The 20,000-nt window shown below is 35.5% G+C and overlaps 2 protein-coding genes across 3 annotated transcripts in view; one reads left to right on the top strand and one right to left on the bottom strand.

Moving 5' to 3' along the window:
* tfr2 (transferrin receptor 2) overlaps positions 1–20,000 on the bottom strand; it is a 1,009,002-nt gene that overhangs the window by 635,248 nt on the left and 353,754 nt on the right. The window lies entirely within an intron of this gene.
* The window catches only part of camta2 (calmodulin binding transcription activator 2), a 64,320-nt gene that overhangs the window by 37,316 nt on the left and 7,004 nt on the right, over positions 1–20,000 (top strand). Inside the window, exons 14-22 of one of the 2 annotated variants that reach the window (XM_087307858.1) lie at positions 478–556; positions 1,168–1,405; positions 4,541–4,851; positions 5,389–5,555; positions 7,119–7,329; positions 8,414–8,485; positions 12,141–12,161; positions 12,765–12,958; positions 16,666–16,740. In XM_087307858.1, coding sequence (XP_087163984.1) covers positions 478–556; positions 1,168–1,405; positions 4,541–4,851; positions 5,389–5,555; positions 7,119–7,329; positions 8,414–8,485; positions 12,141–12,161; positions 12,765–12,958; positions 16,666–16,740 — 1,368 coding nt within the window. The remainder of the gene's footprint in view (positions 1–477; positions 557–1,167; positions 1,406–4,540; positions 4,852–5,388; positions 5,556–7,118; positions 7,330–8,413; positions 8,486–12,140; positions 12,162–12,764; positions 12,959–16,665; positions 16,741–20,000) is intronic. The other variant, XM_087307859.1, reaches the window with a different exon arrangement.

Consider the following 20,000-nt stretch of genomic DNA (forward strand, 5'->3'; position numbering starts at 1 on the left):
CACATACTCATACACTGGAGGTATACACACATACTCATATACACTCATACACTGGAGATACAAACCCACACACACACACTCATATGCTGGATGTACTCACACTCATATGCTGGAGGTGCACACACACACACACACACACACACACACACATACTGGAGGTACAAACACACACAAACACTCATATAAGTGTACTCACACTTATATGCTGGAGGTACATACACAAATGCATACACACTCATACACTGGAGGTACACACACACACACACACACACACACACATACACACTCATACACTGGAGGTACACACACACACACATACACACTCATACACTGGAGGTACACACACACACTTGTATTGTATAAACTGTTTAAACAGTGAAACACTGAAATGTAACAGTGAACAGTGACAGCATGTGAGACTAAAAACCCCATTCTGTGTTGTGTGTGTGTGTGCGTGTGTGTGTGTGTGTGTGTCAGGAGTATTAGTGTGAACAGTCTGGATCTGGAGCAGGAAGTGGATCCTCTGAATGTGGATCATTTCTCCTGCACTCCTCTGGTACGCTGCACACATTTTCCGGTGCTTTATTCACAAATGTTTTATGCTATTTTACAGTTTTGCTCATAAGTTTGATTTGTGTTTCTGGACGGAAGCACAGCTAGTGTCTGACTCTGATAGGAACATGTAAAGCTTTAATTATTTACTTTTTAATTATTTACTTTTTAATTATTTACAAACATTATCGGCCACGAAAGACTTGCTTTAGTTGTTTCTGGAGTGTCAGAATAGTGTGAAAAGGGTGCACCCTCTTCTGGAAAGTAGCTCATTTGCATTTAAAGGTTCACACAAAAATTCACACATGAACAAAAATTCCAGTTTTGCTCATAGTTTGATTTGCATGTCTGGATGAAAACACAGCTAGTGTCTGACTATGGCTTACACATGTAATTCTCAAATCTAGCATTATTGGCTGCGAAAGATTTACTTTTCATCCTGAGTGTCAGAATCGTATGCAAAAGCTCCGCCCTCTTCTGGAAAGCAGCTGAAACTCATTTGCATTTAAAGAGACACACATAAATGCGTGCGCAAAAGTCCCAGTTTTTCACATAAGTGTAATGATCATGTTTTTATGGAGCCAGAGTCAAAGTATTGTGTGTGTTGTGTTTCAGATGTGGGCCTGTGCTCTGGGTCATCAGGCGGCTGCTGTGTTGTTGTACCGCTGGAGTAGCGCCGCTCTGGGCATCCCGGACTCTCTGGGCCGTCTCCCTCTGGCTGTGGCTTACTCACGAGGACACACACGGCTGGCGCGCTGTCTGGAGGAGCTGCACACACACTCGCAGACGCAAGAACACACAGCCTCACCGCCGTACCGGCCGCCATCGCCACTGTCCAGCAGCCCAGACACCGGTAACAGCAAATCAGCATCATTATCAAAAAACGAAAAAACGTTTACTCAAAAAAAGAGATAAAAACCAAAACAATCATCAACAACATCAAAAAATGAAAACTTTCACTTAAAAAACAGATAAAAACCAAAATAAATCATCAACATCATCAAAAAAACGAAAACTTTGACTCAAAAAACAGATAAAAACCAAAATAAATCATCAACATCATCAAAAAAACTAAAACTAAAACTTTGACAAAAAAAACATAAAAACCAAAACAATCATCATCATCATCATCAAAAAAAAAAAAACTTTCACTTAAAAAACAGATAAAAACCAAAACAATCAACAACAACATCAAAAAACTAAAAACATTTACTTTAAAAAAACAGATAAAAACCAAAACAATCAACAACAACATCAAAAAAATGAAAACTTTCACTCAAAAAAACAGATAAAAACCAAAATAAATCATCAACATCATCAAAAAATGAAAACGTTCACTCAAAAAAACAGATAAAAACCAAAACAATCATCAACAACCATAAAAAATGAAAACTTTCACTTGAAAAAAAGAGATAAAAACCAAAACAATCATCAACAACATGAAAAAATTAAAACTTTCACTCAAAAAAACAGATAAAAACCAAAATAAATCATCAACATCATCAAAAAAACTAAAACTTTGACAAAAAAAAACATAAAAACTAAACCAATCAATATCATCATCAAAAAACTAAAACTTTGACTCAGAAAAACAGATATAAACCAAAACAATCAACAACAACATCAAAAAAATGAAAACTTTCACTTGAAAAAAGAGATAAAAACCAAAACAATCATCAACAACAAGAAAAAATGAAAACTTTCACTTAAAAAAAACAGATAAAAACCAAAATAAATCATCAACATCATCAAAAAAACAAAATTGTTTACTTTAAAAAAATACTTTACATTCATTAATTAATTTATTCATTCATTCATTCATTTTCTTTTTCGTCTTGGTCCCTTTATTAATCAGATGTCGACACAGCAGAATGAACCGCCAACTATTCCAGCATATTGCAGCGGATGCTGTTCCAGCCCTTGCCATTTACACACATAAACTATGGCCAATTTAGATAATGAGTATCCCTATAGCGCATGTGTTTGGACTGTGGGGGAAACCGGAGCACCCGGAGGAAACCCACCCCAACACAGGGAGAACATGCAAACTCCACACAGAAACGCCAACTGACCTTGAAACAGCGACCTTCTTGCTGTGAGGCAATAGCACTACCCACTGTGCCACCACGCCACCAAACTACTTTTCAAAATAACCAAAACAAAGATAAAACACAGCAAATCATCAAAAACAAAAAACCTTTGTTACTGAACTAAGACTAAGTAACAAAGAACAAGTAACAAAGTAAGCACAAGTATCAAAACTAAGATAAACAACAGAGTAAATCATAACCATCAACAACAAAAAAACTAACAAACAAAAAACAAACAAACAAACATAACAAATATTTAAAAAAACAACAAGATTTAGTTTGGCTGCAGTACCAGACATGACCACCAGGGGATACAGCATCTATTGGGGACCATATAAGGGCGTCCTCTATTCCTGTGTTTGTCTTGAGGAATGTGAATTACCTTCTTTCATACTTTTGACAATATTTGTAAAGTTCTAATGTAGTACGAGCAGTTTGATGGTATTTAGACTGCAGTTCTGCACAAGACGTTTTGTCCAGAGGAGAAATAGTCGTGCCCAACTGAGCCTGGTTTCTCTTAAGGTTTATTCTTCCTTCACTTTGGTCAACTGGTGAAGTTTGTTCCTCCATTGTCTCCACTAGTTTGCTTGGTTTGGGACTTGTGGAGCTGCACATCGATGGATTTGCTCTTCAATGTTTGGACTTAGAGCAGTAAAAAATGAAACCACACTGAACTGAACTACAACTCTGAAAACTGGACTGACACTGTTTCAGTTTACTAGAGCGTCTGTGTTAACCTGCTTTGACACAATCTACATTGTAAACGGGCTACAGAAATAAAGATTAATTGAATTAAATTTTAATTTGAATTTAGCCTCTAAAAGTGTTTTTACATGTAGATTGCTGTAGCAAAGTAATGTTTTACGACACTTATGAGTGTCCTTGTCACAATTAGTAAATAAAACTGTTGCTCATCAACAACAACCAAAAAAAGGTAAAGGTTTGTGGCACAAGAGCATAAATGATTTAATATTTCTTCCAATAATATTTTAATTAATGTATGTGATAGTAATATGCCGATTCTGAGATCAGTTTTAGTTTCTCTCAATTCATTACAATTCAAATGAGCTGTATGAATCAATCAATAAAAAAGTTAAGGGATATTATAGGGGAATTACCAACCCACATCACACGGGTTCAACCATGCACACCGGTTGCAAAAAGAGACCGGTTGCAATAGCAAACAAAAAAAAAAGTCTGGTTGTGCGGTAGGATGCCAAAATCTTAATTCCAAAAATAAAAAACAGTTCGTCTTATCCAATATCCATTGGGAGGGTGCTATCGCAAATATACCTGTCAGACGATCGCCGCTCACTTTAACGTTAATTTCGCCGAATCACTGTGCTTATCCACTGGGTGACGAGCTGTTATAATACGCTGAAAGCATTATGTAAATATATATAATATGTATTCAATATATCCTATCTCTAATACAACAACAAACTCTGTACCGCTTCGGATGTCATTCCCTCACTGTAAATGCTAGCACTCCTGTTTTTTTCTGCAACCTTGCTGCGCACGCATCCTGGATATTTACAAACCAATAATTTGTCTATAATAGAAACAAAGAAAAAACGTTTAATTTATTTATTTTAATTAATCTAATTAAAAATCAAAACAAACAAATAAAAATAAAAAAGACAGCAAGTCAACATCATAAAAAACTTTTCCATAAAAAACAAAGATAAAAACAGCAAATCATCACATCGTCAACAAAACCTTAATTTCCAAATAATTTGATTGCGATGTATAAAAAATAAATAAATGAGTAAATAAAAAACAATAATTAGAAACATGATAAATAAATACACAAATAAGAAAACGCCTAATATGATGATGATGATTATTATTCTCTCTCTCTCTCTCTCTCTCTCTCTCTCTCTCTGTCTGTCTGTCAGGGTTGAGTTCATCCAGCAGTGTGCCCTCCCCCAGTGACCCACCCTCTCCCTCCCCAAGCTCCGCCTACTCCAGTGGTTCAGTCCCTGACCCGATGGACTCCGCCTCCTCGCCCTCCTCCCCATTCTCAGTCCCGCCTCCCGTCGGCTCCACAGACTCGCTCTTCCTGATGGACTGTGATGCTGCGAGTCCCACGGAACCGCACGTCCCGCATGCAGACGCTCTGTCCCTGCACTCGGAGCTCGCGGATCAACTGCTAAACTACAGCGAGAACGCAGAGAACGAGGATTACCTGTCTGATGAGGTCCTGCAGGTGAGCTGCTGTAATGTGATTGGCTGAAGGATTAACTATTAAGGGTGGGTTTAGTTTAGTTTATTTGTCTACAGGGGACAGTGCACATTTATAACGGTGTCCGGGGGGTCCTAAGAAGTATTAAAAGTTGATAAATCAATTATGAGAAAATGAAGGCCCTTAAAAGGTATTAAAAAGTCTTAATCGGATTTAACGAGGTCTTAAATTTTGGTCAAGCATTGTCCAAAGTGCATTCATATATTTATTTTATAAATCATATAAAATAATTAAATAAAAATTTATATAAATCATATTTTTTCCACACCATGTCTATGGTTTTAATATGTAAAATGAATCAAACGAAATGAATCAAATGTAAAAATGAAAGTAAATGTAATGAAATGTAAATCCTCTTCCTAAAACAAAAAAGTCTGATGTTTGCGATGTTAAATAAATGATATTTATTTAGTGATGATTAGATTAGGACTTAATTGCAATACAGTGTTGTAAATTTACGTTATCTATCAAGACCCTGTCATGATAATGTCTGAATGTTAGGTTGACATGGCAACGCTCGCCGAGCAGATCATTGAGGCCACGCCTGAGCGAATCAAGCAGGAGGAGTTTAACCGGGAGGCGGAGTCACCACTGCGAGAGAGGCGGGACAATCCTGCTATTCACGACACCATGCCGTGGCTCGCGACCTACTTGGACACTGTAGACAGGTGAGAGAAAGAGGAGAAACATGACTTCTGCTCATCAAGAAAGCATTAGACTAGGGCTGGACAATACTAAGAAAATATGCAACATGGAAAATATCAATATTTCATACGATATTATATTTATCTTGAGAAAAGCTATTTTTATATCTCTTTTAAAAATATTAGTGCTGGCCTGAGCAAAGATTAATCGCATCCAAAAACAAAAGTTTGTTTTGGCATAATTATATATATTTATTATCTATGTCATACATAGGAACAAAACTATTTCATTACATAGTTTTACATTTTTATATAATTTAATAAATTTAAATAATAATAATAATATAAAATATAAATAATATTTCCCAGGGATGGGTTGGATCTGGGGCATCCGCTGCGTAAAACAAATGCTGGATAAGTTGGCGGTTCATTCCGCTGTGGCGACCCCTGATTAATAAAGGGACTAGGCCGAAAAGAAAATGAAAATAATAATAAAATTAAATAACAATATACATTTTTATAATTTAAATTTCTATATAGTTTTCATCCTATACGCATATATTTTGTATCTACATATAAATAAACATATTCTCAAAAATATGCATCTGTGTGTATTTATATACATGATAAATATGCACAGTACAGACACTTAAATTGTCAAAACAAATTTTTTATTTTGGATGCGATTAATCACGATTAATTATTGTCCAGCACTTAAAAATATGCATTTTATTTATATGAGTACATAAATAAAACAACAAGTAATAAAAATAAACATAGAAATAGAAATAAACTTATCAAAATAAACAAGTAATAATGAATATTTTTTGATCTAATGAACATTTCTGATCTAAACAAACCGTCAAGGTGCAAAAATTCAGACACAAGGAATGAACGCAATGGTTATTTTCGATTCTTGTCATTATCTCATATATATTTATTGAATCAGTCATTGTTTTGCATCTAGAGTTATTGGTTTCGGGGCAGAATTTTCCTATTGGTGCATCCCAAAAAAAAACTCTCAAATAATTATTGTATAATGTTAAACATTCACATTTACATTACAGCAATTAATTACACTTCACGGTAACGTCACATAGAAAACTGCTATTTTGTAGATTGTTAATATAAATTTCACCCTTTTACTGTACTATTTCCCAAATAAATGCAGCATTGGTGTGTAGGAGTATTTTAAATGCTTTAAAAGTTTACTGGAAGTAGGATTAAACATGATGGACATTGTTATATTAATAATGTAATCCTACTTTGCATGAGTAGCACCTGTTGTGTATTGCACCTTCATGTTGTATCTCTGAATGCCTCATTTGTATGACTTTGGACAAAAGTATCTGCTAACTGACTAAATGTCAAATGTTTATCAACACAATATTTAGAGTCTATGAAATAAACACTCTATGCTTAAAATAGTGATTCTTTAAGCGGATGACATGCTTGGGTTTAAAAAATAAAATGTGGAAAAATTATATATATTAATCGATTTATTTTAATATGAAATATTTGTACTGTGTGTGTGTGTGTCTGTGTGTGTCTGTGTGTGTATGTGTGTGTGTGTGTGTGTGTGTACAGGAGCCTGTGTCCGACCCCGCCCTCCCTCCTCAGTGATTTGGCACTGCAGAGGCTCCGCCCCCCGAGCAGTGCAGCGTGGGCAGAGTTTCTGAACGCCTCAGCCAATGGGAGGATGGAGAGAGACTTCGCCCTGCTGACGCTGACGGACTCCGAGCAGAGAGAGCTGTATGAGGCGGCGCGCGTCATCCAGAACGCCTTCCGCAGATATAAGGTGGAGATTTACATGCAATACACACATGTATATATCTCTTACACACACACACACACACACACACATATATATATATATTCATATATACACATATGTGTATGTATATATATATATATATATATATATATATATATATATATATATATATATATATATATATATATATATATATATATATACATACAGTTGAAGTCCGAATTATTAGCCCCCCTTTGATTTTTTTCTTTTTTAAATATTTCCCAATTAATCATGGCAAAGATAAAATAAATCAGTTATTAGAAATGAGTTATTAAAACTGTTATGCTTAGAAATGTTCTCTCTGTTAAACAGAAATTAGGAAAAAATAAATAAATAGGGGAGCTAATAATTCAGGGGGCTATTAGTTTGGACTTCAACTGTATATATGCACACACACACACACACACAAAACTCAGCCAATCACTTTCACACACAAACACAATGCAGATCGCCAGTTACTGACACACACATAAATACACACTGTACACACACAAACAATGCATATGCAATAAACACACATAAACATACATGTCTACACACACAATACCCAGACATACACACACACACAATATACATTCACTCACACAGTACAAACTATCAATCACTAACACACACACATTTATATATATATACACACAATAAATAGAATCCGACACATACTGTATGCATACAGTCACACAATACTCACGCAAACACACACACACACACACACACAAACTGTTTTGTTTTTTTGAAAAGTAGGGACATTACATAGGTCTCCATTCATTTTATACTGTCCAAACCGTATATTATATTGCCCTCACCCCACCCCTAAACCCAACCATCACATGAGACTGTGTGCAGCTTTACTCTCTGATTGAACTCATCCTGTGGGATTTATAAGCATTTTGAGAAATGAGAACGTCACCAATGTCCTCATATTTCACCTGATTTTTGTAATACCTGTGAAATACCTACGTCATTATACATATTTGTGTCCTGATATGTCACAAAAACACGTACATACACACATATATAAAGTTGACTGTGTGTGTGTCTTTGACTTTGTTTTATTTCTTGTGTTCAGGGCCGGAGACTAAAGGAGCAGCAGGATATGGCTGCTGCCGTGATTCAGCGCTGTTACCGCAAGTACAAACAGGTACTCACACACACACACACACACACTATGGTGTCCGCGAGGTCTTAAAATGTCCTAAATTTCAAAAACAAACTTTTAGGCTTTAAAAAGTCTTAAATGGACTGAAATATTATGTTGTAGGTCTTAAATAATTTTAAACAGGTCTTGATTTTCCTCTGTCCCAGTAAAGCTACACAGTCAGGCCGACATCCATCCAATCCACAATACTCCATCTCAATAAAATCAGCGAAAGAAAACTACACACAGATTCCCTCATGATAATAACAGAGCAATATATCCCTTCATGTTATCTTCCATTCATACAAAGTTATTTACAGAAGTAAGGGGGAGTAAACATTATATTATAAATAGGCCAGAAACTTGAGGTTTATAATGGAAAAGCATTAGGTTGAATAGAAGTTATACTCAATCATTTTGGACCAAAAGCCAACCAATATATATTTTTGAATATTTATGTAATTGCCTCCACACTAAATATACTTTTAATAATGTCACACATATCATTTAAAAAAGACAGTAATATTATGTTGAAAATAGTATAAACAGCTAGACTTTTGTTGTTTTGACACATTAAGGTATGTCGCTAAGAAATATTTACATTTGGGTTTTATTTTTGGCCCAATCGGGCTATTAGAAATAATCTTTAGTGTTTAGCCCTCTATAAGTCTAAAATTGCATTCATAATGGTCTTAAAATGTGTTAAATTTGACTTGATGAAACCTGCAGAAACCCTGACACACTTAGGCCCCGTTTACACGAGTGCGTTTCAGTTTTAAAACAGCGTTTTAGATCGAAAACGATCCGCGTCCACACTAGTGTTTCACCTAGCGTTTCTGAACATATCTCCGTCCACACTACGCCACCAAAAACGTATATCACGTGACCATTGGCGCACTCTGGGCATGTGCATTCTAGTATAAACAGGAAGCATGCGTCTCGCTCGGCATTTGGTTATTGTTAGTCAACAAACGCCGGTTGAACATTAAACGCGATGGCAAAGAAAGCAAGAGAGGCATTTTTGTGGACAGACGACGAGGTCGAGTTACTAAACGTAACAAATGAATAACTGCACAATGACGCCTAAAACAGACAATAGTGCAAACAACGCTCCCATTTCTGTGTCCATGTTGTTTACAGTGAACGCTGGTCTGCTGTCTTCTGGTAGCGTTAAAGCCATGTGTTATAGTCATGTGATAGAGGCTTGATGAATAAGGGAAGGATACACAATGACACAAAAGCCCCAATCAGATAGCGAATCTCAGCAGCCCCGCCTCCATTTTCAGATGTCTCCGTTTTCCCCCATCCACACTGAGACAGAGCAGCAGCGTTTCAGAATGAAAAAGGCCTCTCCAGCGTTTCCAAAACGCTCCATTTTCGGCACTCGAATACTCCAGCGTAGCGTGGACGGATGGCGTAACCGTAGCAAAACTTATGCGTTTTAAAACTAAAACGCATTAGTGTAAACGTGGCCATACATACACACACACACACACACACACACACACACACACACACATTTACTTACTAATTCAGCATGTTGCCTAGATTTCGAATGCTGTAACCCACATGCCAACTATAAGACTTTCTGCATTATTAAAGACACTAAAGGGGAAACAATGGTTAGTTTTGAGATTTTGCTGTGTCTTGTTTCTAAAGGGCAATGTGGTCCAATGGTTTAGGCAAGGCAAGGCATGTTTATTTATATTGCTATTTTCATACACAGTCACAATTCAAACTGCTTTACATAAACAGGAATAAAACACACAAGTATAAATAAAATAAAAACAAATAATATAAAAACAGCTGAAAACAGCGTAAAGACAGTTTTTCCATATTCCCAAACACCGGTGTATCATATTTTCTCATTTTACTCTGGGACTTCCCCATTCTGGTGATCAACCCCCTCTGTGAAATTTTCGGTACCTATTAATGTATTGGACGTCTCCAACAGATTAGATTTTTCACCTATAATCGGAAAGCTAAGCTTTACAGCTCCAATTACCTGCCCCCCAATTTCAACTTCCTTCTGGAAGTAGATCGCACAGCCCCTAATTTTAACCTCCTCCCGGGAGAAAATTGCTTTAGCTAGCCAAACATAGTAAAAGGTCTTGATCTCAGCCAGAAGCCAGGGACTTTAACCCCCTGCAACAGATTACTGTGGCGAGTCATCGTCTCGGATCTCACTTATATTAATTACGCTGCCATCCCACAAAAACAGATCTACCAGTATGGGGATTTGGCCCAAGTAAAAAATTTTACTGCCCAATCAGATACATAAACAAGAATATATACATATAATGTATGATTAAATGTGTGTAAACAGGTTATAAAAGGATGAAAAAGAAACCCTCTGGCTTTGCCAGATCACCATGGCGTGTTTAGTATCTTTTTTTTCTTATTGGTGCCAAAGACACTAAGAATACTCTGTTGATTTTGGTCACATAAATAAGTGTTATACACCATTCAAATCTGTTAGGTGTCTACTTTTTTCGTGTAAACACTCACAATAACAACAAAAGTGTGTGTTTTTGCAAAATAAGGAAAATATACAGTGTGTGCGTTCTTTATTTTCTCTCTCCACGTACTGTTTTTAGAAATGTGTTACTAAATTGCATTGAAATTCTGTGAAAACAAATATATATATATATATAGAAAGCTTAAGGTCTACTTTTAAATGCAGTAAATGCATGTTGAAAACAAATATAGCTTGACAAAGTAATCAGTATGAAACCAACACTATGTGTAGTTTCTCAGTCTGATCTCATCATTTTTAATGCGACCACGCCCACGAGGCTTTGTTATTACAATCAATCTTGTGAGATGCATGCGACATGTAAACTGTGCTCAGAAAAACTGTGGAATCTCCACGAATACATGAGAGATACACATGAGAGACATACCTGCTTAGTGAACTTTAAAACTCATTTTAAAAACAAATGTTGTCTCGCTAGGTAATCCATAGAATTCTCCCGGCACTTCATGCTGGCTATAGGATAATTGGATGAACTAAATTGGCTGTAGTGTATGAGTGTGTGTGTGAATGAGTGTGTATGGGTGTTTCCCAGTGCTGGGAAGGGCATCCATTGCGTAAAACGTGCTGGAATAGTTGGTTCATTCCGCTGTGGCGATCCCAGATAAATAAAGGACTAAGCTGAAGGAAAATGAATGAATGTTCAGATGTGTTATTGTGAGTAGTCGCTGTACTAATCAGTTGTTATCTGGGAATAACATACCTTGTAATATCATAGTCGACCAATCACAATCCAGTATTCCAGACAGCCAGATGATGAATGTTATTAAACAGTTACTCACACAAATACACAGAAACACTTGATGAAGTCGGCGCCAATAGCCTAGTGGTTAAGTGCACTGACATATAGCACCATGGTGCTCACAGCGACCTTAGTTTGATTCCTGGCTTAAGGTCCTTTGCCGACCCTTCCCCTCTCTCAACTCCCCATACTCTTCTGTCTGTAACCTCCACTGTCCTTTCCAATTAAAGGTGAAAAACCCCTAGAATATAATAATAAAAAAAGAAACACTTGATGAAAACCAAACTGTTACTGAGTGTTCTGCGTCTGTGTGTGTCTTTGCTAACACACTAACGTCGCTGCTGTGTCTCTGATCTCCTGTTTCTTCTTTAATTTCATGCTAGCTAACATGGATAGCACTGAAGGTAACAAACTAAACAAACCGTTGTATTTTCACACTGTTCTGCTGTGCTGTGTTTGAGTGTGTGTGTGTGTGTGTGTGTGTGTTGTCCTGCTGCAGTGTTAATATGCATGTGTTTATAGTGTTAATAAATCCTTTTCTCAAGACTGTTATGACGCGTTTAACGCTGATCAGCGTCTTAAACCCTGAAAAGTGTTTAATATCTTATTTCTTTTTAAAGCGTATGAACATTTATATGTGTTTCTGTATGTGTTATATCATCTTTGCGTCAAATGACAGTAAACGGATGACCTCCTGGTTGAGGTGTGTAACGCAGTGTGTATGAGTGCAAGACCGTAAATCTGACATGATTCTCTCCTCTGGCTGCCGTTATCAGTCTCGCACTATTGTTTTCCTCTTTCTGAAAGTCTTGATAACACCATCCTGGAGTTTTTCTCTCATTATTTCAGCTAATAGGATTGTAGAATAATGATGTGTTGTGCTCTACCATTCACTGCGCTCTGAGTTTACCAACTATGACCACTTCTGCTGCGGAGAAACACACGGATGTGAAAGAGTCCATATGTATGTGTGTAATGTGTGTGTTTGTGTGTGTGTTTTCCTTCAGTATGCCTTATATAAGAAGATGACGCAGGCGGCCATCCTGATCCAAAGTAAATTTCGCAGTTATTACGAGCAGAAGAAGTTCCAGCAGTCCCGCCGCGCCGCTGTCCTCATCCAGCAGTACTACCGCAGCTATAAGGAGTACGAGCGCGTCAAGCAGGGGCCGCGGGGGCCCGGGGCCCTTAACACCAAGATCAAGTAAGAAACACACACTGCTAGTGCATAATGGTTCATAAATGACTGCAGGGTTTTGCATCAATCAAAACTAGTCCGATAAAACCAAAACTCAACATATTCCATTTGCATATTTAAAATTAGGGATGCATGGTATATCGGCAGCCATATTGATATCGGCCGATAATTACTATTTTTAATCTTATAGTTATCAGTCTAATAACAAAACTAGGCCGATATCTTTAATCCGATAAATTACATAAAACTTAGGGATGCACGATATAGCGGCGGCCGTATCGTTATCGGCCGATAAATGCTATTTTTAAGGTTATCATTATTGGACCGAAGTCTAAATTAGTCCAATATCTTTAAGCCGATAAATTACGTAAATGTACAGAACTGAACTGGCTCTGAACTGTCAAAAAACTTATAAAAACAAAAAAAGCTTTTTCGGACATGACATATTTGTACATGTGTACATCACTGTAACACGCTTTATTCAAGAAAAGATTTTTATTGAAGAAAAGGAAATTGTTTATTTTTTGCATGCTGATTTATGCGAAATCATGAATATAGGTCTATAATCACCTTGCAATTTTGAAATGATAGCTTTTTTGCTTTGAGTATAGGCTATTCAGTTCATCAGAGTAGTTCAATCTTTTATGAAGTTTTTTTTTAAATAAAATCAGTTTTTCACTGTATAAAAATATATCATTTTGAAACGTTTATAACTATCGGCATATATATATATATATATATATATATATATATATATATATATATATATATATATATATATATATATATATATATATATACACAGTTGAAGTCAAAATTATTAGCCCCCCTGAATTAATAGCACCCCTGTTTATTTTTTTTTTCCCCATGTTCTGTTCTGGGAAGATTGTTTCAGCACATTTTTCTAAGCATAATAGTTTTAAAAACGTATTTCTAATAACTGATTTATTTTATCTTTCCATGATGACAGTAAATAACATTTCACTAGATATTTTTCAAGACACTTCTATACAGCTTAAAGTGCTTCACTAGGTTAATAAGGTTAACTAGGCAGGTTAGGGTAATTAGGCAAGTTATTCTATAACGATGGTTTGTTCTGTAGATTATCAAAAAAAATTAGCTTAAAGGGGCTGATAATTTTGTCCCATAAATATTAAAAAAAATTAATAACTGCTTTTATTCTAGCCGAAATAAAACAAATAAGACTTTCTCCAGAAGAAAAAATATTATCAGACATACTGTGAAAATTTCATTGCTCTGTTAAAAATCATTTGGGATATATTGAAAAAAGAAAATAAAAATCGAAAGGGGGCTAATAATTCTGACTTCAACTGTATATATATATATATATATATATATATATATATATATATATATATATATATATATATATATATATATATATATATATATATTGGCTATTGGCCTCCAAATCGGAAGAGTTATCGGTTATCGATGTCGGCCAATTAAAATTAGGGATGCATGTTATATCAGCAGCCATATTGATATCGGCCCATAATTGCTATTTTTAATCTTATAGTTATCAGTCTAATAACAAAATTATGCCGATATCTTTAATCCGATAAATTACTCCCATAGTTAAAATTAAGGATGCATGGTATATCGGCAGCTATTTCACAATCGTCTGATAATTGCTATATTTACTATTATCATTATCAGTCTATTTAATAAAATTAGGCTGATATCTTTAAGTCAATTTATTACTTTCATATTTAAAATTAGGGATGCATGATGTATCAGCAGACATATACATATCAGCCGATAATTGTTATTTTTACTGTTATTGTTACCAATCCAATAACAAAATTAAGCCGATATCTTTAAACTGATAAATTACTCCCATATGTAAAATTAGGGATGATTGATATAACGGTGGTCATTTCGATACTGGCAGATAATTGCTATTTTTGTGTTTTTTGTTATCTGTTCATTAACAAAATGAGGCCGATGTCGAAAATAAAAGTAAAAATGGCAATTATCGGCTAATACTATAATGGCGTCCCTATGGTATATCATGCATCCCTATTTATTATTTTACATGATTGAGAAAGCAAAACGTGAAAACTGCAGACCTGTTACTCAGTATTAAATAAATATTTCGTTGTTATCTATGAAAAACTGGGAAATCATGGAAAATGATCAATTTTATAACATCCATTTTACTGGTAACATCAAGCTCAAAAATATACACCACCGGTCAAAAGTTTGGGGTCAGTAGGGTTTTTATATGTTTTAAAATCAGCTTCTCCTGTTCACCAAGGCTGCATTTATTTCACCCAAAATACAGAACAAATGGTGAAACGTTATTGCACTGTAAAATAACTGTTCAGAAGTAGTTTATAATTTAATTTAATCATTTATTTCAGTGATTTAAAGATGAATTTTCAACTTCATTGCTCCAGTCTTCAGAGTCGCATCGTCCTTCAGAAATCACTCTAATATTAATTATTATTATTGTTATTTTTAATATTACTATTATTAATGGTAATAGTAATAAAAACAATAATGACTAGAGTAATCATTTATTTTGAAACCACAAACAATAATAGATAAATAATTAACAATTAAAAAAAATATTTTACATTTAATAAATGCCATCTTGATTAACAAAATAATTCTCTTTAAAAACAACTTGAAAGAACGTTTTTCCAGTAGATATATCTGTATATGTATATATTTTTTTATGATTAAAATGAAAAAAATTGTGTAATAATTCTGCATTTTGGTATATATTTAAATAAACCTATATATAATGTATGTTGTGCCAATAGGGAGGGAAAAAAAAACTGCAGACCTGGCAACCCTGAGAGACCATGACACAATATTTAAAAAGAAAACTTAATTCATATCCATGAAAGACTGAAAAATCATTTAAACTGATCATTTTTTATAACAAACACACACGGGTAACAACAAACTCTAAAATATTTTCATTCTGTAAATTTGACAATCTTTTTTTTTTGGTCATTGGTCAACATTGGTTTTGGTCAACATTTTGGTCATTAAAACATCAATTTCACAAATATTTGAAAAACAGAGACAAATTATCTTTGCTCCAACAGAGCCCGCTGCACCATTTCTACACAATATACGATGCACATCTTTACTCTGTTTTACATCATGTCATGGTATATACATACAATATAAGTTGATTAAAGTTCCCTTATATGTTCACTCATCTATTGTACATATATATGCACGCAATGAGTCACAATAGGCTTAGCAAATGTAAAATAAAGAAATCAAATAATTTAGATAGAAATTAAAATAAAAGGGAGGGGAGGAAACAAATATGAGAAACAAATAGACAAAGGTCAAACTGCAAATATTAAATTTGGCAATCTTTTTATAAAATTTTTATGATTAAGATTATAAATATTGTGCATCTAAATAATGATTCTACTTTTTGTTGTATAATTAAAAAAGCAATTTTGATCATTTAATGTAAACTGTGCCAGTTCTGTATAAAAACTACAGACCTGGCAACCCTGAGTGATGGATCTCAGTATTTAAAAAACATTTGATTTTTATCTGAAAATTCATGCATTGATCCATGAAATTGATACATTTATTATTATTATTTACATGATATGAATTTTACTAAACTTTCTTATTCTGTTTTTTATGATAATAGATCAATCTTGTGCATCTATATAATGATAATTAACATCTGCCTTTCTTCTATTCACCAGAGGATCTTTTCTGACCAAGAAGCAGGATCAGGCGGCACGAAAGATCATGCGCTTCCTGCGGCGCTGCAGACACAGGTACAGCACACACACACTCACACACCACATTCACTGATTTAATTCACACCCTGGCTGTGTGTTGTTTCTGAGGGAGCAGGACTTGCAGAGATTTGGAAAATCAGGATATAAGATGAAACCTTTTCTTTAATCTGGAAAAGGAAAGAGAAGATGTATTCAGCACATTTCTAAACATAACAGCTTTAATAACTCTTTTCTAATAACTGATTTATTCTGTATTTTCAGTACATGATATTTGTCTTTATGTGATTGTACATTATAGTATTTTAAAGATCATTTATGTTCATTATTACTTCGTCTATTAAAAAGAAAACATCCAGTAAAACAGCAGAAGTGTCATGAAAATGAGGACAATCATGAAACACTACAGACAGCTGTTGATTGCTATAATATACATTTTGATTTATAAGTATAATATACTTATATTTAAGCATCATTTATTTAAAAACAAAATGCTTAAATATTTAGTCAGTTAGTTATGTCTGCAAAAGACATTAAAAAAACAAATACATTTTCCAAACATAATAATGGGCATCTTTGTAGAACAAACATACATTTTAATCTATATAATAGCAGGTGCACATAAAAATGTATTTAATTTAATTTCTAGCAAGTAAATTTTTTTTAATAGTTAAAATATGTGTTTGTTTTTTAACCCCTGAAGGGACGTGATGGTGGAGAAAAAAATAGGTGTAGGAAAAAAAACAATTGGTGGAAGAAAAACAACCAGAGTGGTGGGAAAACATATTTTTAAGTTTTTGTTTTGCGTTATCTCGCAAAGATGCTTTGCGTTATTTCGCAAAACTTTCTCCACAAACACTTCCTTTTCTCATTCATGTAAACCCTCCCGTTTTTGCAGAAATTCTCCCATATTAACCATTCTATCCCACTATCATCATATCATTAAAGGGTCACGAAACACCAGTACACATGTTTTGAGCTGTCGTATTTGTGTCCCACACTTCTAAAAACACTATTAGGATACATATATTACACTGAAAAAGGGAAAATTTGTTGTTTTTACCTTATTTTGAGCAAATTCATACTTCCGGTTTGAAACAAGTTTTTGAAGCTGCGTCATGGCCATGACATAATAGCGTGTATTCCAGCGTGTAGACTGGACGTCTGTGCCAGAGTGAGTCTTATTACGTCTTACAGTGTGCTGCATTAATGCATGAGTAAAGCTTGGTTCAAACCAATCAGCGCGCTCCATTATGTATGCGCTGCAACTTCATTAATATGCATGCTAGCTTTCTTAGACTGTACCTGAAACAGTGTTCAGACAGCAGAGAGACGACACACGTCGCGTTGCCGAAAGTTGTGGGAAAAGAATAAGAATTGTTTGGAGATGCGGGTCGCCAGTGTTGCTTTGATAATGTGAAGGTTTTGTTTCATTTTCTCTTTATGCGAGCGCTGCTAGACTCATGTGTGGATCTGTAGACGCGACGCGCCGCAGAAATGCGTTTGTTTGGAACATTTTTTACTCAAGAGCATTTCTCATCTATGGTGAGATCCGGATTTGCTGCTCGTCTCCTTTTAATAAAGACGCAGCTCCAGTATGTGCTGATTGTCCTGTCTACAGATTCAGTAAGTGTGTGCGATCAGCGCCCTTTCTTTGTTCGTTCAGATGGCTAAGTTATAGTTGGTATGGTCAGCTGTACTCTTTCAGTGTCTAAAGACAGACCTTAGTCAAAATGATTTCTACGTTACTCAGTTTACAGTACGTTAATATCACTACAATATTGAAAGATTCACTGTAAATGCTGCTCTCTGAGTGTAAAAACGAGAACACTGTAAGCAAACTATTGCCGACCATCGTGTTGAATTTTTGACGCATTTTGTGACAGGATAGTCTACACACATACGGCTTTCTGACCTACCGAGTTACAGAGAAATGCAAAGGCTTTTTTCTCTTATACGGCGTGCGGTATCTAACATTTCACCATCATTAAACACACTGTCTTTCTCCCCTGCGTGTGTGTTTGTTTTTCCTCTGTCCACAGCGCGTGCCCAAATGGAAACTCCCATTTTTATTCAAACCCTGCCCATTTTCACTCCCCTGACACTCCCACCCAAACAGAGCTGGACACACCCACTTTCCAGACTTTTTCCAAACTAGAGGTGTGAAAACATCCTGCTGAAACGGGGGCTTTCATGGCCCTTTAAGTATTTTCCCATATTTCTGCTATATTTTTAATCTTGAAAGCACGCTGAAATTAATATTAAAATGTCTGCAGTCACTTTCTTTACATCAAAGCTGTGCGTCGACCGTCGCCTTTCATATGCTACCTCTGAACCTGTGAATGCATGTAAGTGCTGACTGACAGACGCGCTCCGTACAATAAACTGATCCCAGATCAGCTTCTATACACACCATTTACAGAGGAGCGAAAGTGCAGGACACTTTTGGATTCGGGTGTATGTTTAAACAGACAAATACACTGAATAACATATAAACACATCCTGCATGTTTTATTTTAAACAGCTTATTTCCTCTTAAATGAGCTCACAGTAAGTAATGGACTGCTTTCATTATAGATCTGTGCATTCTTACAGAGACGCCTCTGTTATCAAACTAAACATGAGATTCATTTGCTGATCACTTGTTTGATAAAAACACAGGGAGTGTTTGTGGAGCCTCCACCGCTGAGACTGCAGCTCTGCACAAGACTTTTGGCCAGCGGAGAAATTAAAATGATCGTGCCCAACTGAGTCTGGTTCTCTCAAGGTTTTTTTTCTTCACTCTCCTATCGGTGAAGTTGTTTTTTCCCTCTCCGCTGTGGCCTCTAGCTTGCATGGTTAAGGATCAGTAGAGCTACGCATCAATGAATTTGCTCTTCAGTGTTTGGACTCTCAGTAATGACTTTAAACCACACTGAACTGAGCTAAACTGAACTGAACTTAAACACTAATAACTGAACTACCCTGATCCAGTTACTGTGACCATTTATGTGAAGCTGCTTTGACACAATCGACATTGTAAAAGCGCTATACAAATAAAGCTGAACTGAATTGAATAACAGAGGTGTCACTTTAAATGGTGTGTACAGAAGCAGATCTGGGATCAGTTTATTGTATGGAGCGCGTCTGTCAGTCAGCGCACAGCTTTAATGTAAAGAAAGTGGGATAGAATGGTAAAATACGGGAGAAATTCGGCTAAAACGTGAGGGTTTACATGAGTGAAGTGAACAGAAGTGTTTGTGGAGCGAGGGAACGCAAAACATTTAGAAATATTTATTTTCCTCCCATCCATTTTTTTT

The sequence above is a fragment of the Danio rerio genome, chromosome 23 (assembly GCF_052040795.2).
Source record: "Danio rerio strain M-AB ecotype USA chromosome 23, GRCz13ab, whole genome shotgun sequence".
Classification (NCBI taxonomy): Eukaryota; Metazoa; Chordata; class Actinopteri; order Cypriniformes; family Danionidae; genus Danio; species Danio rerio.